Here is a 22,511-nt window from a genome sequence, read left to right as displayed (position 1 = left end):
CGTTGTCTTGTTGGGCTGTGTATGTGATGAAGGGGAGCCATACCGGGGTGAAGCTATTGTCTTCTATTTGTCCCCGTGTCAGTTTCAGTTTATTGGTTAAATTTTCTAGTAGGGCTGTTTCTCATACTATTTGGTACCATTGGTCCATGCTTACTCTTCACAGGTCTCTCCAGTGTCTGGCTATGATGTTTCTGGTTGCTGAGAGTAGGTGGGTTATGAGTTCTTGGGAGTATATTTGTTTGAGGATTTGTAGGAAGTTGGGGCCAAACTTCATGTTAGTTAGTACTGCTAATAGGTATTTCCACTCTAAGCAATCAAAAGCTTTGAGGATGTCTAGGGACATAATTGTCAATGGGAGTTTGGTTGCCTTGCTGTGTTCAATCAGGTTCAGTAGTTTCCTGATGGGGTCTGTTATATTGCGACCAGGGACAAAGCCAGTCTGGTCTGGGGCTATTAACTTGTGTAGGAAAATTTTTAGGCGGATTGTTTATACTTCTAGGATGTAAGAGTACAAATATATTGCCACAATAAATGCTGAGCCTTATAATTACTATCATTTAATTTGTTCTAACAGTTAACCTCCCATCCTTTATTCTTCACTTTCAACTGAGCCAAAAGTTATACAACCATAATAATATCAAAGCAATTATAAGAAAATATAGGTTAACTGTTGCTTCAGGTCAAGCACTTTCGGGTTGCGCTCCGTGGCGACCCGGAAGTAGTGAAACACGTTACTTCCAGGTTTCGCTGCTCAGGCATTTGCAGACGGTCAAATTGCTGTCACACGTATGTGCGGAAGCGGTGAATCGCCATACGCGCAGACGCGGGTTGCGTTTACTTCAGGATGCGAACAGTGCTCCGGAACAGATCCTGTTCGTCTCCAAAGGTACCACTGTAATGCCAATCCTGGCCCAACTGTACTGGCTGCAGATTAGTTTCTGGCTATACCTATAATTGGCTCAGGACCACAATACCTGAAGGACTGTCTATTTCTATATGAACTGACCCAGACCCTGAGATAATTGTTAATTTTTTTTTTATTAATTTTCAATTACAAAAGTCCAATATACACATATTATATCAATGTTGTTGTTCTTTAGTCGTTTAGTCATGTCCGACTCTTCGTGACACCCTGGACCAGAGCACGCCAGGCACTCCTGTCTTCCACTGCCTCCCGCAGTCCGGTCAAACTCATGCTGGTAGCTTCGAGAACACTGTCCAACCATCTCGTCCTCTGTCGTCCCCTTCTCCTTGTGCCCTCCATCTTTCCCAACATCAGGGTCTTTTCCAGGGAGTCTTCTCTTCTCAGTAGGTGGCCAAAGTATTGGAGCCTCAGCTTTGGGATCTATCCTTCCAGTGAGCACTCAGGGCTGATATCCTTCAGAATGGATCGGTTTGATCTTCTTGCAGCCCATGAGACTCTCAAGAGTCTCCTCCAGCACCATAATTCAAAAGCATCAATTCTTCAGCGATCAGCCTTCTTGATGGTCCAGCTCTCACTTCCATACATCACTACTGGGAAAACCATAGCTTTAACTATATGGACCTTTGTCGGCAAGGTGATGTCTCTGCTTTTTAAGATGCTGTCTAGGTTTATTATCGCTTTTCTCCCAAGAAGCGGGCGTCTTTTAATTTCGTGACTGCCAATACCAAATAGCAATACCAATTCAAATACAAATCAATACAATACAAGTCCAGAGTGCAGCAGCATGAGAACAGGCCTTTTCTGCAGTGGCTCCCTGTTTGTGGAATGTTTTTCCCAGGAAGGTTTGGCTGGCACATTCATTATACACCTTTAGGCACCAGGTGAAAAAAAATTCTCTATAACCAGGCCTTTGGCTGATTAAACATTCTATGACCTTTTAAATGAGCTTGTAGGAGGGGGGTTATTGGGGTTTATTATTATAAATAAAAATAATGTGGGAGGTTCCCTTCCACAGGGCACTGAGCCGAGGGGGCACAAATTTGAGAAGACACATAATTGAGAATATCTGTTTGGGGGTGCCAAATTTTGGCCTAGCTCTGAGTGCCATATTATCAAAGATTACTAACTCTGCCCCTGCTGCAAATGAGGGATATTTTAATTGGTCCAATGATAGTAGAACTGCGAAAGCCAAGGACAGAATGTCAGTCAAAGTGAATAATAATAATAATGGAGAAATTTATGACAATAAATAAACAAACCACGGCAATTATTTTTATGTGCTTCCTGATGCACTGCAGCGGGGAATAGCACAGAGTTTGTGAGGGTGGGGGTGCAATGTCAGCCCCAAAACAGGCTTGTTATTGAGTTCTTTCACTCCTTCTGGCAGCTGGAAGCGGAATGCCCTCAAAAGGATGGTTAGGAAGAGGAATATCTCCATCCTGGCCATCTGCTCTCCCACACAGGCTCGAGCCCCTGCAGAGGAAAGAAGGGGGAAGCAGCAAGTGAGTCATAACCAACTCCATCTATTCTCCACTTCATCTGATTTGCTCAGCCAGTAGTTTTAGCCAGAACAACAGCAACAAAAAGCTGGAAAACAGCTACTCCCAAAGTACCTCCCTTTAATCCTCTGGGCTGACATCCTGAGGGTCCTGGCTTTGCTCCAGGAAATACTGAAAGCTAACCTTGAGTGGCTGCAGTTCCCAAAGGAAGATAATAATGATGATAATTAATAATAATAATAATAATAATAATAATAATAATACAGTGGTACCTCGAGTTACATATGCTTCAGGTTACATACGCTTCAGGTTACACACTCCGCTAACCTAGAAATAGTGCTTCAGGTTAAGAACTTTGCTTCAGGATAAGTAGAGAAATCAGACTCCGGCAGCGCAGCAGCAGCAGGAGGCCCCATTAGTTAAGTGGTGTTTCAGGTTAAGAACAGTTTCAGGTTAAGAACGGACCTCTGGAACGAATTAAGTACTTGACCTGAGGTACCACTGTAATAATTTTTTATTTATACCCCACCCTCCCCAGCCAAGACCGGGCTCAGGGCAGCTAACAACCAATAATAAAAACAAGTTGATTAAAATACAATTAAAAAAATTAAGATACAACATTAAAACAATTAGGGACCAATCTCTTCATAGGAGGAGAAAGGAAAAAGAAAGAGGGGGAGGGAATCCAACTGATTCTAAGCCAAAGGCCAAGTGGAACAACTCTGTCTTACAGGCCCTGCGGAAAGAGATCAGATCCCACAGGGCCCTGGTCTCAAGAGACAGAGCATTCCACCAGGCCGGAGCCAGTGTTGAGAAGGCCCTGGCTCTGGTTGAGGCTAATCTAACTTCCTTAGACTATGCTTGAAAGCAGCGTGAGCATTTGGATATGGAGCATACAGGTCATGGCTGTATCACTATATGTAGTACTTTGAGAAAGCAGGTCTAACTACTGCCAGAAGGACATAAGAGAAGGAATAAATAAAAGTGCATTTAATCACACATTGCCTGTATGTGAATCTTAGAGCAGACACCTGGTGGCCAATAGTGGCAGCTACCAGGTCCAACAGTGATGGAGATAACAGAAGCTACAACAAAAAGAAAAAAATGAAGAGATGGAAAGAGAGAAAGAGGCTGGAGCAGCTGTTTGTTCTGGGCTCAGCTCCTGCAGTAGCCATGCAGAGAAAAATATTCTGTACATGGAAGTGCATGCAATTTACAGCAGAGCTACGGTTTGTAACTGATCCATTCTTTTTTCTATATTGTTTTGCCAATAAATAAAAAACCACAAAAAAACCAAGCACAGGAACCAAATGCTCCAATTCTTACTGCAGCTGTGTGGCTGGTGGAGCTGAGGATTTAACCCCTTTACTTCTAAACCATTTCCCCAAACTGAATTTCTCTTCAAGAGCTGACAGTTGCTCCATGGGATGTATAGTCAATGTGGTTCCCTCTGGTTCTTGAACTATCCAGCTCTAGGCAGCATAGCCAAGAGTCGGATGATGGGCACTGTAGTCCAACATCTGGAGGGCTATCCCTGCTCTAAGGCATAAAAAGTGTTTTTAAGGGGAATTCACATTGGAAAAGTGACATGGAAGAAAAGTGTTAAATCCCCACACTCTCAGAACTATGACCACAGCCTGATTTTTAAACCACATGTGATCCTTCCATGGCCCTCTCACTGTTTAATCAAACAACAACAACACTCAACTTATATACCACCTTTTATCCTAAGATCCCAAACTGGTGTATAACATTAAGAACATAATTTATGCAGCATAATAAAAAACCACAACACACAACATAATAATATACAGCATAATGATAAAATAATCATAACAACAGTTCCCCTCATCCACATTTAACAGGCCATAGATTATTGTGGCCAAAGGCCTGGGTAAAGAGGAATGCTTTTCTCTGGTGCCTATCCCACCCTGTGTGTGTCTAAATTTTATTATTATTATCAATACTATTTATACGCTGCACATCTGGCTGGGTTTCCCCAGCCACTCTGGGCAGCTCCCAACAGAACACTAAAAACAGAATAAAACATCAAACATCAAAAGGTATTAGAAAAGGATTTCTAGACTTTTATAGGCAACTATATAAGAATAAAGAGAGGAACAATATGAGGAAAATAGAACGATTCTTGAAAGAAAAAAAGGTGCAAAAGATCCCGGCAGAAAGAAAAGGACAACTTAACGCCCCAATAAGCAGTGATGAAATAAAGGAGGCAATAAAAGAATTGAAGAGGGGGAAAGCCCCAGGACCAGATGGATTCACATCAAGATACTATAAAGAATTGAGAGATGTGTTGACGACACCGTTGAAAGAAGTCATGAATAATATCTTAAAAGAAAGGGACATCCCGGAAACCTGGAAAGAAGCATTCATTACATTTATCCCCAAACAAGATTCTGAATACAGATTATAAGTTATATGCAGGGATTCTAGCGAATAGAATGAAAAAGATCTTACAAGAAATTATACATGAAGATCAAGCAGGTTTTCTTCCTGGCAGACAGTTGAGAAATAACATAAGAAACATAATAAATATTTTGGAATATCTGACTGCCAGGAATGAAAAGCAAGCTATCTTAATGTTTGTGGATGCAGAGAAGGCCTTTGACAACATTGCTTGGGATTTTATGCTCAAGAATTTAGAATGTATGGATGTGGGAAAGGAATTTTTTAATGGGATTAAAGCTATATATACACAGAGCAAAAAGCAAAATTGATTGTCAGCAATGTTGTTACGGAAGATATCAAAATAACAAAAGGAACTAGACAGGGATGTCCACTTTCACCATTGTTATTTATAACGGTCCTGGAGGTCCTTCTGAGGGCGATTAGACAAAATAATTTAATAAAAGGGGTGACAGTTGGCCAGAATGAATATAAAGTGAAAGCCTTTGCAGATGATTTGGTAATAACAATTGAAGAACCAACAGAAGGTGTAATAGAAGTATTGAAGGAGATGGAGCAATTTGGAATGGTAGCAGAAAGAAAAAGAAAAGAAAACCAAAGAAAAAGAAAACCAAAATAATAGTGAAAAATATGGACCAAAGTATGATTGAATTATTGCAACAAAAAACAGAGATAGATGTGGTGAAAAAGGTAAAATATTGGGGAATCTGGCTAACTCCCAAAAACATTGACTTATTTCAAAACAATTATATTCCGGTGTGGAACGAAATAAGGAAAGACCTGGAAGTATGGGGCAGACCGAAACTATCCTTTTGGGGTAGAATTTCTTCTATAAAGATGAGCGTCCTTCCTAAGATGTTATTCTTGTTTCAGACTATCCCCATAATAAAGGGGGTATCAATCTATACAGAGTGGCAAAGAGTGATATCTAGGTATATCTGGCAGGGCAAGAAGCCGATAATTAAATTTAAGTTATTAACAGATGTGAAGGAAAGAGGAGGCTTCGCCCTGCCAGATTTGAAATTGTACTATGAAGCAGCCTGTCTCTGTTGGTTGAAAGAATGGATAAAATTAGAAAGTAAGGAATTATTAGACCTTGAAGGTTTTGATAATAGATTTGGATGGCACGCGTATTTATGGTGTGAGAAGAAGAAAATACACAAAGGGTTTGGGAGCCACATATTCCAAGGTCCATTATGGGATAGGTATAAAAACCTATTAGAACCAAGAGTTCTGCATTGGTTATCTCCGTTAGAGATTATGTCTGTGAAGAAAGTAAATATGAGAAGTAATTGGATTACTTATGGAGACTTAATAATTAAAGAAGGAGGTAAATGGAAGATAAAACCATATGAACAAGTTAAGGATCATGTTTATGATTGGTTGCACTATTTTCAGGTTAATGAAATGTTTAAAAAATATATCAAAGAAAGTGGGTATATGGAAAAAGATTCAAAGTTTCAAACAGATATAATAAACAATGATTGTAAAATTCTGTCAAAAATGTATAAGATATTGTTAGAATGGTATACGAAAGATGAAGACGTTAAAACGGTAATGATACAATGGGCCAGAGATTTTGGATATAATATACAATTTGATGACTGGGAAAAATTATGGAAGGAAAACTTAAGATTTACTGCATGTACGGCGTTAAAAGAAAATAGCATGAAAATGTTTTATAGATGGTATATTACACTGGTAAAATTAGCAAAAATGTATAAAACCTGTAATAAATGTTGGAAATGTAAAGAAAAAGAAGGAACGTTTTATCATATGTGGTGGGAGTGTAAGAAAGTGAAGAGCTTATGGGAGATGATATATATTTGCGTAAATAAAACCCCTGCATCCAGTCGCGCTTCCCTTGCGCAGCTCTGTTCAGAAGCTGACCTGGCAGGAGAGCAGAGTCGCAGCGGTCCTGGGTCCGTGTGAGATGAGGGATAAATCAAGTCCAGAGACAGTTCGGTTCTTATCTCTAGAAGCATTTATTTACAAGCCATAAAACAGTCACACTCCATCGGAGCTTTCTTGCATTTTCTCCCGTGCTTCCAAAAGCACACACGCAGCCTCTGTGCCGAGCGGCTGCTCAGTGAGAAGTGAAAGTAAGTCTGAATGCAGTCACACGCTGTGAGTCACTTCTCTGCGACAAGCTCCTCCTCCCAGATTCAGGACACCACGGAGTTTTAACCCTGTCAGTTCCAAACTCCACAATATAATGAGATGAAAGAAATGTTGAAGTATACATTTGTTAAGAAACCAGAAGCCCTACTTTTAGGCATTACAAGAAAGGAAATAAGAAGGAAGGATTATAAACTTTTTCAATATGCAGTTACAGCAGCAAGAATTCTACTGGTCCAGAAGTGGAAACAAGAGGAAATACCGATGAAAGAGGAATGGAGGATGAAATTAACAGGCTATGCAGAACTGGACAAGTTAACAGGGAAAGTTAGATATCTTCGAAACCAAAAGTTCATCGAGGACTGGGGGAAATTTGTGGAATACCTGGAAAGTACATGTGAAGTACAAACAACGCTAGTGGGGTTTAAAGAAGCACTGTAAAAACTGAGGTATATTGTTAAATGAAAATGGATGATTGAAGGGGGGACTTATGGCAATAGAGAACAGAAGAAATGCGTAAGCAAGAGTTAAATATGGATGATTGTCAGAGAAGTTGAAGGAAGTCCAAAAGTATGGAATTTGTGAAAATTTGGATCAAAATTGTATATTTATGTTAAAAATTAATAAAAAGCATTTTTTTAAAAAAACATCAAACATTAAAAACTTCCCAATACAGAGCTGCCTTCAGATGTCTGCCAAAATTCAGATAGTTTTTTATTTCCTTGACATCCAATGGGAGGGTGTTCCACAGGGCGGGCGCCACTACCAAGAAGGCCCTCTGCCTGGTTCCCTGTAACCTCACTTCTCTCAGTGAGGGAACCACCAGAAGGCCCTCGGCGCTGACCCTCAGTGTCTGGGCTAAATGATGGGGGTGGAGATGCTCCTTCAGGTACACTGGCCCTCTAGTAGTCTTTAGCTAAAAACAGTGAAAAGTGTGAGCAGATTCATTACCCACAAAGCAACTAGTTAGAATGGTGCCTGCACATTTGTATTTGTTCACACACATTTGACCATCAGTTTCTTTGAAGCAAGCTACTAAATATAACTGTAAATTATTTCTGTGCATACCTGCTCCAAATGGCAGGTATTCTTCTCTAGACCTGAAATTTCCATCCTTGTCCAAAAAGTGGTGTGGGTTGAACTCTTCAGGTGTTTCCCATCGTGTGGGATCAACGAGAACAGAATGCAGATCTGTAATAACAAATGTCCCCTAAAAAGAAGAAACAGTTGGCTCAGAATGCATCTGGACCAGCACACTTCAGAATGGTTTTGAAAAACTAGGAGCTGGCTGGCTGACACACGCAGTAGATTTATGGGAAGACTGTATCGTCATTGTCCCCAGGCAACACAGTGATGTCAACCAGGACTCAGTTGAAAAAGATAATTAAACTGGATTCTGAAGCCATCATATAGTGAAGGGAAGTTATTAATCTTGATAAAGTTGGTTATGTTTTAAGTATCTGGGCTTCATCCCACACTGCTTACACAATCAGACTCTGGCTTATAATTATCGTAACAGTTTATTAACCTTCAGGGTTTTCCCCCCTAGTTCCTCAGATTCTGCATTACACATGTGGATGCTTAATTCAAAGTGTCACCATCATATGCTGTTTTCTCTCAAAATATACAGATGTTTCCTACCTTTGGAATGCGAAAACCACGCATCTTCATATCCTTTGCACTTCGTCTGGGAATCCCAAGTAATAAGGGATATTTTGCACGCAAAATTTCATGCATCACAGCATTGGTATAAGGCAGTTTCTTTCGATCTTCATAACATATGGGAAGCGAGGAACCAAAAACATCTTCCATCTCTTTGTAGACTTTATCTGCAGGAAAAGTGGGAAATGAAGCTTTATTTTAAAATACCCTGGTTTAAATCTGAGAAGCTTCTGATAATCAAGCTGTGTAGGGTGGGGTGAGAAGACCCTGGTAAATTAAGTGAGGCTCATTGGTATATGCTGGCAGCATCCTGAAAATAAGAAGTTAACAATTAAGTAAATGCAGCTGCATGTGGAAAAGGTCTATTGCTCTGTGGTAGAACATCTGCATTGTATGCAGAAGGTGCCAGCTTCAATTCCCAGTATCTCCAGTCAGGGCTAGGAGCATGGGCATAGCCAAGGGGGGCCAGGGAGGGGGACCAGGTAGGAGCAGATGCCCCCCTATAGCAATAAAAATAAATAAAAATAAATAGCTAACTGAGGTTCTGCCCCCTCCTAACAAAAGGCCTGCCCCCACCAACAAAAATCCTGGCTACGTCAATGGCTGCGAGTGTTCCTTCTTTGAAACCCTGGAGAGGGCTAGTTGGCACAATTATATGGCTGCCCATTTCCCCCTGTCTTCTTCCTGGCCAGGAGTAGGGCAAAGTGGTTGCTTGGCGACTGTGGCGACCCACACCATGCCCTGCTCAGCCATGCCTCAAGGCCTTCTGCTGCAGCCCCACAAATGCTTCTGTGGTGAAATCTGCAAAGCAGGCACAAGCACGTTGCAGAGGAGGAGAGTTGGTGATGGCGCTCGCTCCTCAGTCAGTCTGAGGGCCAACCAACCCTCCTGCGGCTGCCATCTTTGGACGCCATGTAAAGAACCCCAAGGAGGTGGCAGGAGCAGCAGGGGTGAAGCAGCTTGCAGCAGCAGAAGCAGCAAAATGGCATTTGGCTACAACTAGAGCCCACAGATACTAAAGTAGGAGTGAAGGTGCCCCACAGAGTCCCCTGGGGCCTCTCCTCATTTTTTTTTACCTCAGGAATTTTACCAGCAGCGGCCTGGTAACTCTGGCCTGCCTTTTCCTCTCAGTGCCTCAGAGAGACAGGGCAGGAAAGGGGGAAAAGATGGCTAACAGCCTAACAGCAGGACTGAGGCCTATCCTTAGTAGCTATCCCTCCCTTTTCCATGTAAAAAGGTAAAATGGCAGGGGTGAGAGCTCTGTGCTTTCCCCATCCTGATCATAGAACTCCCCTCCTTTTCCCTTATGAGGCTCAAGAATGTAAAAAGCGCAGAGTGGCAGCTGTGAGCCTCCAATGAAGCGGGGGGGGGGGGGGATACTGACAAAATTACGTTGTTGATGACAATAGCCGACATTAGAACACAGACCAAGACTTCTTTGGCTCAGGAGCCCAGAACATTGGGGGCTGCCTTTCTCCATAAAACCTACTCACGCTCTAAGTTTGCCACCTGAAGCCCTTCTCTGTGTATTTCCTCTGAGAGATGTTCATTATCCAAGTGGTGACGCATTTTAGCACCTTTTTGAACATTCTGCATAGAAGCAATAACATTATCCCAGCAGACTAATCTAGTACAGTTGACAAGTCAGCACAGAATCTCTGTTCCCATATATTCTAATAGGTAGTATTAATCTGCAGACAGCTAAATATACATATTATACACCCACGTAGCTTACTTGACACACAACAAGCACCATTTTTGCCAAATCCATCTGGCCCACCTTTTCCCACTCAGGCTTCCCAAATTGATTCATTCAGTGGAAATTGGTATGACAGGTGAAGTATGGACTGGTTCAGTAAGGGATGGGTTATAAAATAAATAAATAAATGAGGAGTAGGCAGAAATACCGTCAAAGTGCTAGATGCCCAGGGGGAGACTGAACTTCTATCTATTTGATTTTAATGTACCAAGCTGTTGCAGTTGAGAATGCCTTTGATGATCGCTTCTAATATACGGCCAAGTGTAGGAGAAACTACATTTGCATATCAGATATAGATCAAATATTTTCAGTTCACTGAGCCTTTCCAAAACAGCCATAAAAAATTTCCTTGGAACATGTCCCACCTATTTAATTAAACTTCAAAGATAGGTTATTAGGCCTGAAGTGTTTTGTGTGGGTTTAAAAATACATACATATACATTTTAGTTGATTGTCAGATATGAATGAATATTTGTCATCCACCCATTATGAAACCTTGGAAGAATCACAACCTACTACTAAAAAAGCAGATAAATCTAAGCTCTTCCCTACAGGGATCCAGGGAGGTGCTTGCTTCCATTGCAAAGTTCTCCCTCACCTTGAACATCTGGATAAGACACCATGAGGAGCAGTCCCCATTGCAGAGTAGCAGCAGTCGTCTCTGTCCCTGCGATAAAGAGGTCAAGAACACACTCTGCCAGGTTCTCTTCATCAAAGGTAGAGTTGGGGTCATCCTTGCTCTATTGACGATAATGGGAAAAGGTGAAATGTTGGAATTATTTACAGGCCACACAAAATCTATCTGACCTTGGGGTGGGGGGTGTCTTCCTATTGCAACACCTAATAATATGTTTTGCAGGTGAGTGTACTGGGAGATATCTGTACAGAGTCATGGATTGGAGTAGTAATCTAAAACAGCATTACAGTGTAAAGGGTACAGGAAATGATCTTTTCTTCTGAAGACATGTACCATAAGAGGTAATAAAAAGAAAACACAGAATTACAAGGTGAACTGGGGTGATCTGGGAAAAGTTATCATGTTTCCAAATCAAATCACCCCACTAACAACGTTTCTCAAAGCAGATCTGGGACTTCCTACACTTCTGAATAGCTTTGCAGCTCAGTTGTCCGAAAACCATTCATCAACCAGTCTTCTCCTACCCCAAAAATGGAATCAAACTGATTGGGGAAGCACCCACAGCATGAGAGGTGATGGGGTGAAGGGTGGGGATTGGGGGATCTTTCATTTTGATAGGACTTGCTTTTAAGTTCTCCCCCAAGAACATAATGTTACATGGCAGCTTATAAATGATAGATAGATAGATCTGATATGAGCTTGTGGGGTGCGAGACATCCTAAATTCCTGGGTCCAATAAAAGTTAGAACTAATCACAATTTGGGGGTTAAACTGTGCTATGCATTGAACCCCTGCCTTGTGACAGTGGGTCATTAGGGAAACAAAGCCTGGTAAAGACTGAGTTGTGAACCGAAGAAAAAGTAGGGAGATCATTAGGAGAATCACTGCCAGAAATTCAAATGGGTAAAGCCCCTCCCTAGGCCCTGGTTTTAGTTAGTAAGACAAAAGGCTTCTGGTAGTTTTTAGGACGGCAGTTTGCCTGATATGTGAAGGAGGAAAATCTTGGGTAGTCAGCAAGCTATAGAGGGGGCCAGAGTGATGTTTTGGAGCATGTTTGATTTCTGTTTGAATCCAGAACTGTATCTATGGGAAAAGCAAGGCCTTCTTAGGGTGTGAATGCTCTGAACCTCTCCAAGGCAGGCTCAGGCTGTATATATGTGTAAACCATATACCATAAAGATACCACCGTCTCCACTGTGCCACATTTCCAAAGGATGCACAGACCCTGGGTAAAGTCCTAGACCCCTGGACTCTCACACTGCTGTGGACATTGTGGTGGCATGTAACAGATCTTTTTCCATCGTTGTAGGACAGAATCATGTGTGGAATAGCCACTCATCCTCAGAAGTATGGGAGCTGGGCTTCATAATCATGATCACATAGCACACAGAACCTTACATTTGTCCCTATTAAAATTCATTTTGTTAATTTGGGCCCAGTTTTTCAATCTGTTAAGGTCATTTTGAATTCTGATTCTGCCTTCAGAATTCATAGATGAGACCAGGAATGTGTGTCTAAATGGTGCAGCAAGACGGTTCCAGGTGTTGGACTTCCGCTAAATCCAACCAGGTTTGCTTCGTTTCATGCACTAAAGTGTCTTGAGCTATTATTGGATACTTACTTTCTCAATTTGAAGTAGATAGAAATCAATGAAATCCTGAGGCTCATCCTTTTGCTGCTTTCTATGCCTTTCCACCTCTTCCTTTGCAAATGAATGTACTAGCTCTATGGAAGAAAATGCCTTATTGTGAGGCCCTGGGAGATGTTTCATCAACCATGGGAAGAGTTCATACAGCTGCAGGGAAGAAGAAAACAAAACCTGTCACTCTCATGATTTGGTCTAGCAATACATTTTAATCTCACATTTTCTCCAAGCGGTTCAGTGTGATATATCTCCCTCGCCCACTTTATTTTCAAAACAACCCTGAGAAGTAGGTACACTTGTGTGATAGTGAGCACAGATTAAAACACCCCATTGTCCTAAGCCAAACTCTCTAAAATGGGCTGGGAAATTTTTTTTCTGCCTACCTAGGTCCACATTCCAAAATCTGATGAAGTCCGAGGCAAACATATCAATAGGTTAATCTTATTTAGTAGGCTTCTGCACCTGCTAACTTCTACCTCCCTTAATACTCACTACTATCCTTATTTAGGCATGTTTTTTCTAGTGTGTGAGTTGAGGTTATTAGTCCAGTGCTTAGCAAGTCTGCTTTGAATCCCTTTGTGACATACTACTCTAAGAGTAGTACCAGAATAGTTCTGTGAATACTTATGGTGGTGAAGGCCTCTCTGACACCCATCAGAAAAAAAATTACTTACACAATGAATTGTGGAACCTCCATGTTTTAAGCAAAAATCAACACCTTCCATCATTTTTTGGAACTTTTCGTCTCCGAGGGAAAATCGGTACCCAAAAGCCAAAACACATATTAAATTGGAAACTGCATTTGTGATGAGCAGTGATGGATCAAATGGATGTCCTGAAAATGAAGTTATTTACAGATATTGATGAGGCTTGCATTAATTCACACGTTTTCTTTTTCTTGAAATGCCCTTGCATGAACTCATTTTGTACGAAGCTTGTAAAATGCTAATTAACTCAGCTTGCTCTTGCATTTTGAAAAAAAAAAATTTTTTTTTTTGCAAAGAAACAGCTAGCCTCTTATCCAAAATGTGCTTGGGGTGCAATACTGTGCAAATTTATCTGGAAATAAGGCTAATTGAACTTACTTTTGAGTAAATGTGCATGGGACTCTGCTGGCAAGACTTGGAGGTGGTTGTTACTGAGTCTTTGAAAGCCCTTTCTCACCACCATACCTGGAGCTTAATAGTAGTTGCTCAGTTTCCTCCTTCCCTTTAACCTTCCTCAGCTGATTCTCCCACATCTTGTTCCCCTCTCCACTAGTGATAGCACACACCAGTTCTGCTTAGACTTAGTTTTCCCCCTACAAACATCACCTCAACTTCCCATCTGTTGTTCTCTCCCTTCCAGCTGATAGCAGCTACTGAAAGAAAAAGGGAAGCTGCCAACCCCTCAATAATTCCACTGAATTTTAATGGCCACCATTAGCACCTCAATAAAACAATTCAGAGCTGACAAGGAGCGGAGTTGTAGAATTAATGGATGTTTGAAAATTTGTCATTTGGTTTGCTATTTTTTGTCTGCTGTACTGCTAAATATTGCTGATCACCTTACAAACATTCATAAACATGCAGAGCTTGGTATCAAGCTTGATTCTTACAAAATCCATCACCATTATCCAGTGTCATTATCCAGTATCACATACCCTTTGCCTGCGCAAAGATCTTCACAAGCTCAATGGCCTCCTCTTCTATTTGGTGCTCCATACCTTTCTTCCCCAGCCCCAGCTTCCGCATAGTAATCACGCCGAAACGTCTGTGCTGCTTCCAGATACGACCGTTTGAAAATACCATGCCTAAGACAATCAAGAATCAATGAGAAAATATTACTTACAGTGTTACAAAGAAGTGTTTTGTCTGGCATTGCCCTCTGATGTCCCCCTAACCTCCAGGAACTGGAGGGCTGCTCACTGACAGGGCTGAGCAGAACTCTGGGCCTCCTGTTTGTACTGACAAGTACTGCTACATATGTCATTGACATCTGACCTACCCCTGATGTATTCTCATTGGGGACAGGTCCAGCAACACTAAGGTGAGGCAGAGCAACTAAACATGCTATGTGTGGGCTGGGAGTTCCACTTGGTACTGCAACAAGATGGCCGGAGTATCAATAATAAATTCATTATTATTATTATTATTATTATTATTATTATTAATGCTGAGGTGCAGCCTTACAGCTGCCCAGATGCAGCACTCAGTGGGTTGGGCACCCATCTTGACAAGAAAGCTCTACCAGTTGCTCAAAGGCTTCTCTGAAGCAATTTGTATAGTCTACATGTATTTTTTGTTTTAATGTATTTTTAATCTTTTGCTGGAAACCACCCAGAGTGGCTGGGGAAACCCAGCCAGATGGCCGGGGTAGAAATGTTGTTGTTGTTGTTGTTGTTGTTAATGTGGCCCTGCATCTGCACCTTGGTTCTCTTGGCCTGCCATCCAAGACCCTGGGCCTACTAACTCCAGTTTGCTTGGGCCACTGCCTTCACTTGTTCATGGACATCACAGAATCATAGAGTTGTAGAGTTGGAAGGGATCTTGAGGATCATCTAGTCCAACCCCTTGCAATGCAGGAATATGCAGCTGTCCCATGCAGGATCAAACCTGCAACCTTGGCAATTTTCCAGGGGGGAAAAACACTGGCTGTATCCAGTTTCTCAGAGCAGACCCATTAAAATTAATAGACCCAAGTTCATCACACCCATTTATTTCAGTGGGTCTACTCTGAGTATGCCTAATATTGACTACAACCTTATATGTTCTAGAGAGAGAGAGAGAGCCCTCAGTGGGATGACCTGTGCACATCTTGTGCCTCTGTTCTAAATTAGCAGCCCATGCCATGGCCACTGAAGGCAACAGGTGTTTCTCCATCAACATGTTTTCAAGCTGGACTTGACCTATCATCCATAGATTCTATCCAAAAGTACCAGGAGCCACATGTTTTAGGAGCACATGGATGTCACTCAGCTCAAGGCTCCTAGCTGCACCTTTTGGCTGACATTTTGAGGCAACTTGGCCCAAACGTCATCAGTTTTCTTTGATGGCTTGCCAAGTTGGCAAACAGGCAGATCAACACTGTTCAGGATGTATGCAGATTTTACTATAGGGCTTTGCCAGGTTCAAGAACTCAGTGTTCCACAGTCATTTCCCAAAGGATAACTTAAGTTACAAGTCCCACACTACCTTCGTTTATCCTCCTTACAACCACCTACTCTGGATTCTTTTAGGTATCCCCCCAGATTCATGTACATTCAATTACTCTGCTCCTTATCAGTCACTTCTTCCTTTCAAGCAAGCAAAACTTCCTCTTTGAGCACCTCCTGATAATCTGTGTCTTCCACATTTGCATCACTTTTGTAGACTTCTGGCTTTTATGTAAGAGACTATATAAACTAAGGATGATGTGGTAATCTCAGTGCATAAAGACATCGCTGACAAATGTGGTGCAATGGCTACTTTCAAGAGCTCATGTGCTGGAGAAAGCTCCAGATGATGGAAACATTCAGAGCATTATTCTCTTTTGCTTGGTGATTTCTCTGGAGAAAAGGTCTTTCAAACCCATCACTCTTCACAAAAACTTACCCTTCTTTTTAAGTGCAGTTTTCAGGAATGGGGTTACTGGTCGGTCGAACAGGTCATCGAAATGGTTTGTAAGGCCTTCTTTCACTGCTTGGTATCCAGATAGTACTACTGTTGGTACATATGCTCCCCATATACAGTACACATTTCCATATTGCTTTGCTATCTGCCATTTGGATCAAAAGAGAAATATCACATTCAAACCAAGCAGATCAATTCAAGTTAATGCATTGAATACAGCCTTCCTCACCACTCCAGCTTCTGGCTGTGCGCAGTTTTCCTCTAGTTTTCTGTTCCTGTCAGATTCCTATTGCTTGCCTTATCACCTTCCCTTTGTTCTTCTGGGTCATTCCATCTTCCAAACACCCATTTGAAGCAAACACCCCCTTCCTGTCCCTGCCTGCCTTGCTCTTGCATAGAATTAGAACAGTACAGGTGTGTGTGTGTGTGTGTGGGGGGAGATATTGACAAGGTTCTTCACAACCAGAAAAACAGTGCATTAAGTGACAATCAGTCCATTAGTGAAATTTGGAGTTTAGCTAGGAGATGGTTAATGGGACCAGAATGATCTAATGCTCACCCTTTTTGGCCAAATTACCACTGCAAAAAATAAGGTGCACCTTAGATTCGATGGTGCATTAGGCTTGAGTAAATACAGTAAGTTAATAGTTTAAGAAAGCTATGAGATTATTGGGGGAAATGTCTTGTCCTGATTACCATCCACTAGCCTGTGGAAAAGGGGTAAGATATTGGGAGTGTAGAATAGTAGACTACATTTTCTACACATTTTCTGTGACCAAAGGCACAGGAAGAGAGCAGACATTGCACTCTGTAAGCTAACAACATTTACATGGAAATCTAGCATGGGATCAATGGATTTGACTGTTTTCACCTATGCATATATTACAAAATGACATAAGTCTCTGACGTAAAGAAACTGGATCCTGATAAGCAGCGTACCCCTGGGAATCTTCATTGCTGGGAGAAGTGGAGTGAGAATAACACAGTAGCAGAGAAAGGTGGGGGCGGTGCCGTCCCTAGGGGGGGTGACATCGCCACGGGCGGCACCACCTGGGACACTCCCGCCACCAGTGCAACCCCCTGGGATGCACGCCGGCATTGGTGCACCCCTGTGGGCGGCTAGCCCCGCCCCCGTGAGCCGCTCCGGGTCCCAGAGCAGCTAGCTCCGCCTCTGGAATAACACAGCCCCAGACATGTTTCCTTGGGCATGTTTAGCCATCTTGTGGATTGTGAAGTGGATCTTTTGCTTTCAACATCTCCATCTTACAATTAGAATGCAGTTGTGCATGGAATTGTGTTTCTTAAGTAAATGGCCACAACATTTGGTAAGCCGTATTGTTTTCAATATAGTTTCTTCCTTAATGAGAATCCAGGTTTACAGTAGCAACAACAACAACAATGTATTATTCATATGCCACCTATCTGACTGAGTCACTACAGCCACTCTAGGTGGCTCCCAACAAAGTATTAAAAATATAACAAAACATCAGCCATTAAAAACTTCACTGAACAGAGCTGCCTTCAGATGTCTTCTAAAAGTCAAGTAGTTGTTTATTTTTCTGACATCTGACAGGAAGGTGTTCCACAGGGTGGGTGCCACTACTGAGAAGGTCCTCTGAGACAACTTTTTGAGTAATCTGTTAGATTACGTGGGAAATGCCAAATCAGCACTACCAGACGTTATGGGGAACAGGTCATTAACTGGTCATTAATTGGGAAGATTGCAAGTTAGATCTCCATTGGATATTTCGTTTTCAACATCATTTTACAGTTGAAATGCACACGTGTGTGTGTGTGTGTGTGTGTGTGTGTGTGTGTGTGTGTAATAGTAGAGGTGTGCACTGACCACAAAACTGTTCGGATCCTCGTTTGGCACTTCAGAAAACTGTCCACTTCAGTCCAGACCCATGCAAAGGAAGGGAGGCATCTGGGTATATTTGCCCTGAGCCTCAGAGGGCTAAACTGGCTGGAGACCCCGCCAGGGACCGACTGCTTTTTTTGTTTGCGTTTATAGCTTTGTTCCAGATAGGGGTGCAGCTGGGCTGCCAGTCAAAGCTGATGAAAGGCACTCTGTGCCACTGAGGCCACCTGAGCCTCAAGTGACAGCAAAGGACCCAGAGGTAGCCCTAAGCTGCATGCCTGGTCCTTTAGAGAGAGTAATTGTGTCAATGGCCTGAGCCACTTGGATGTTCCAGAGGCTGACCAGGGCTTTGTCAGGAGCACCAGTCAAATCGGACAGAAAACCCCCCAAAGCTGTCTAGAAACCCATTGGATGCATCAGCCTCCAAGGGCAGGCCATCCACATAGGTCCCCTGCCTTTGCACAGGGGAAAGGGTGCTGAAGCCTAAATCTCAGCAGGAGGTGATCTGACTATGACAAGGGGGGGCTGATTTCAATATTTCCCACTTTCAGATCACCCCCTTCCTGCCCAGTTGAGAAAACAAGGTCCAGAGTATAACCTGCCACATGTGTTGGGCTGGTGACATGCTGGGACAACCCTCTCTTCCCAGGCACATCCCACAAAACCACCAAATTTAAAAACATACAAGTTAAGAACTTTTAAATACAGTTAAAAACAGTTAAATCATTTTAGACAATTGGAGCCATACTAGGAAAACCAAAACCAGCTAAACAATGCCCCAACTCAAACATTTAAATTTTTTTTTATCTTTTAAATTTTGTATGTTTTAAAGCAGGGTTGTGAATGATCCTTCATTTTTCTGTTTTATATTTTTGTAAACTGCTTTGAGTTTTTTTCTTACAGTCATTTAGTTTCATAAAATGTATACAAAGCTTAATTGTCAAAAACCCTCAAAGCAGTTGACAAAAAGTAACTATATGCAGAAGAACCATCTGCACCTGTTCCATCATTGTGACACACATTGCTTGAGACTTTCCCCCAAGAAGCAGGATGCTTGCTAGAAGGTGCCAAATTAAATTACAAGTGGGACATTAGTACAATAGGAGACAGCATCATGTGATGGAATTGCAAAGAGCCTTGAATGAATGAATGAATGAATGAATGAATCTTTATTTTTGTCAGCCATCGGCCATAGCAATAAAACAACAATATAATATGGAAAGGATAGTGTCAGGGGACTGCCGTCAGAACAGGGGAGGGAGGCAGGGGGGCCGTTGGTATACAGGGAGCCCCCGAAAATCCTGAGGAGCAGTTCCTCTTCCAGTGGTGGGAAAAGCCACACCTCCAGTGGAGAAGAGAGGGAAGGGGCCAGCCAAGCGAGGGAAGGGCTCGAGGATGCTGCTGAGAGCCCCAGCGCCTCACCTCGCCAGGCTGGCCAGGAGGGACGCACGCCACTTTCGTCGCCCACCTTGTGCAGAGGGGTGAAACGCAAGGAGGGGAGGCGGAGGCTTGGGGTGCTGAAGTTCTTATGTTGGGGGAGAAGCCGGAAGGGGCCACTCCCGGATTCTGCAAGTGACTAAGACGGCCATGAACTTTGTGTATCTGCACTGTAAATAGTTTGCACTATAAAACCTGTAAAAGACAGGTTGGAGTCCTGTCTGGTTACTCATGAGCAACCACTACATAGCATCTGACAGATAGGAAATAAAAAGTAATCATATAAAATACATTTTAGGGTTTTGAATCAATAATCAAATTGTGGATCTTATTCTGATTGCCCCAGCTAAAAACCTTGCAAAAGAAAGGACACTGTGGCAGTGGTTGGGTGACCCGGAATGGACAATAAAAGAGGGGTGATAATCTCATTCCTCAAGTCTTTATAAAGAGTGCAAGCCAGAAGGGCATGCAAGAGCCTTGAAGATAATTTATTCCAGGCACGTACAACTCCCAAGAGACTACTCCCAGTATATAAAAAACTGGCAGTGATCTACCCATTGTTACTGGAGGGAGGAGGAGCATGTACGGGGTGGGTGGGTGGAAGGTGGTGGCTAACTGGAAGCGGGGTGGGGGGGGTAGAATTGCCCAAAGTCGTTGAACTATTTTTAGGGAGAATTGCCAAAAGTTGATGAACTTTCTTTTAGGGGAGAGTTGCCGGAGTTGTTGAGATTTTTTTTTTGGGGGGGGGAGAGTTGCCGGGATTGTTGAGCTTTTTTTAGGGGGAGTTGCAACAGTTGCTTTTTTTAGGGGGCTACATCATGATGCATAATGAAACACTAAGACAGGAGGCATTACTTGGGATTTCAGCCAGAGGAGGAGGAAAATAGTGACAGGGGCGGGGGACGCAGATCGACCGTGATTGATAAGGAACTACCCAACGATCTGCCTATTAATTGCAGTCGACCGGTTTTACATGTCTGATCTGCTCTAACATTTGCTCAGCACAGGATCTGCAATGCAGGCTACGACTACTACCGGGGCTTCCCACACACCAGTTCACAGGAGCTGAGCTCCGACACCTCTAAGGTGGGCACCATTGCCATTCTAAAAGAACACAGGAGAAGCTCATGGAGAGCTCCTTTTTTTCTAGAAAAATAGCACTGACTACTACAGTATCCCTAACATAAGACCATAAAGCTCGCTACCTCCCACGGAAGTCAGTTCTATTACTCAGCTCTTACAACAGCTCTTACAATTCTGAAGTTTCTCTTAAGCCTTTTGTCACAATCTACTTTCTTGCCATTTCTATTCATCCGTTCTAGTCCTTCCCTCTTGAGCAACAGAGAACAAGTCTGCTCCATCATCTGGATAAGAGCCATTCAGTTATTTGAAGACTTTTGTCATGTCACACCCTTAATCTTCTCTTCTCCAGGCTAAACTTTCCCAATTCTTTCAACCACCCCTCAAAGGACTTGGTTTTGAAATAACTTTTGGTGGAGAAGTCAACAAGAAGGAGAGAATATTGGGTGGAATTGTTAGCAAGCCAAAATCCTTGGATTGATTAATGTAGACACAAGGTTTTGCCAACAAAACACTTTTATCCCCAGTTACCATAGGAAGAAAATAATTTGCAGTTCTTCTTGCTAAGCTTCTTACCCGGCTGATTAATTATTAGGAAAAGGTACCTGAATGAGCGTTTCTTGAGTAATCATGATCCCGATCCGCCAGAGACCACCAATGATAGGAAGTGAAAGAGGACCAGGAGGGTAGTGTCTTCGTGACCAGACATGTTTCAGGAAGTGCAGAATCAGAAGACTCACGGACAGAACAATAAAAAGTTCCCAGATCGCTGCCATTTCTTTGCTTCTTCTTTCTGTCTTTGTATCCTCCTTGTACAGCTGTCAGTTAACCGTGATTTCTCCTGTGGTTTGTTGCTTCTTTTTGAGACGGCTGCCAAATGCGGCTGTTTCTCCATCAATAGCATGCTATATACTCCCCAGCCAAAGATGCAAGCGACAAGATTTCATTGCAGCATCTTCAATTAGTGATAGTTTGCTATCAAGATAGTTAAGCCTGATAACATTTTAACCAAGTAGTTGAAAAGCCTGTTTGCTCAAAGTAATCCTGCACACCAGTTACCCAGCAGGCATAAATATGCCAAGCCAATGCCCTACTCTTACCCAGCCCAGAACTACGAGGCGGGGGAAGCAGCTTCCATACCAACACTGCCAGTTCCTCCTTGTAGCAATGACACCCTCATTTGCACTCAGACATGGAGAGAACCAGTGCACTGGCATCAAGGCTCCCCTGCCTGGAATATCTCCCTGTCCCACCCCATACACAATAGTCCCACAGCACCTCCCATTCCAGGAACTCCTCACCACCACAGCTTGGGCTTTCCCAACATCAAGTCTGAGACAAACCTCACCCTAGACTGGGATCCTCCCGACTCTGCTTCATTTGCTCCAGGGACTCAAGGGCAGCCCAGCGGCTTTGTTGTTGCCTCTTCAACAATGAGTTAAAAAGAAGTAAAAACTCATGCCAGCTTTTACATGTCTGAGCAGGCTTACATGTCTGGATAGGTTCGTGTTTTGACAAACAGGAAATTCATCTGAGCCTTATATGCACATTGACTATAATTGTCGTTGTCAGTTTGTGGGGTTTAGTCTTCATAATGCCTGAGTACCTTCTAATCCCTGTGGTCCTGGATCCAGCAAAGGTTAAAATCTATTGGAGGATTCCATTGTTGAATTGTCCAGGCAAGTTCCTTTGTGAGAGAATGGTCATAGTTACCACCAAGTGTGGTTGTTAGTCTGTCAAAGGACGCTGCTCTGAGCCAGAGGGCAAATGAATGGGCCCCTCCCTCACATGGCTGGTAGTAAGAAAGATGAAAGCCACAGCTTAGTTGTGTGAGCTGGGCTAGAAGCAGGCAGAGTGAGAGCAATAGAATCATA

The 22,511-nt window shown here is 42.7% G+C and overlaps 1 protein-coding gene across 2 annotated transcripts; it reads right to left on the bottom strand.

Annotated features, from left to right (window-relative positions):
* Window positions 1-1,019: 1,019 nt before the first annotated feature.
* Window positions 1,020-21,881, bottom strand: LOC310762205 (cytochrome P450 2J6-like). Of its 2 annotated transcripts, XM_083612892.1 has the most exons (9): window positions 21,243-21,880; window positions 16,242-16,404; window positions 14,312-14,461; window positions 13,344-13,504; window positions 12,646-12,819; window positions 10,986-11,127; window positions 8,608-8,795; window positions 8,035-8,176; window positions 1,020-2,398 (listed from the first exon to the last, which is right to left on the bottom strand). In XM_083612892.1, exons 1-9 carry the CDS (start codon window positions 21,411-21,413, stop codon window positions 2,199-2,201), a joined length of 1,491 nt encoding a protein of 496 aa, XP_083469018.1. In that variant the 5' UTR covers window positions 21,414-21,880; the 3' UTR covers window positions 1,020-2,198. The 2 variants fall into 2 exon arrangements, with proteins under 2 accessions (XP_083469018.1, XP_083469019.1); XM_083612893.1 differs by lacking the exon at window positions 16,242-16,404 and having other exon boundaries at window positions 21,243-21,881.
* Between the last annotated feature and the right edge of the window lie 630 nt (window positions 21,882-22,511).

This window comes from Podarcis filfolensis (genome assembly GCF_964270895.1).
Source record: "Podarcis filfolensis genome assembly, chromosome: 5".
In the NCBI taxonomy this organism is placed as follows: Eukaryota; Metazoa; Chordata; class Lepidosauria; order Squamata; family Lacertidae; genus Podarcis; species Podarcis filfolensis.
The sequence above is the reverse complement of the archived record's forward strand: the minus strand, read 5'-3'. Positions and strand labels throughout refer to the sequence as shown.

What these genes read in the sequence shown, in the direction of transcription:
- LOC310762205 (XM_083612892.1), bottom strand. Translation starts at nt 21,413, where the DNA reads ATGGCAGCGATCTGGGAACTTTTTATTGTTCTGTCCGTGAGTCTTCTG. An exon ending in GAGGTTCCACAATTCATTGT is followed by an intron (nt 12,820 to 13,343) that starts GTAAGTAATTTT and finishes TCTTCCCTGCAG; the next exon opens with CTGTATGAACTCTTCCCATG. An exon ending in ATACCTGCCATTTGGAGCAG is followed by an intron (nt 2,399 to 8,034) that starts GTATGCACAGAA and finishes TTTCCTCTGCAG; the next exon opens with GGGCTCGAGCCTGTGTGGGA.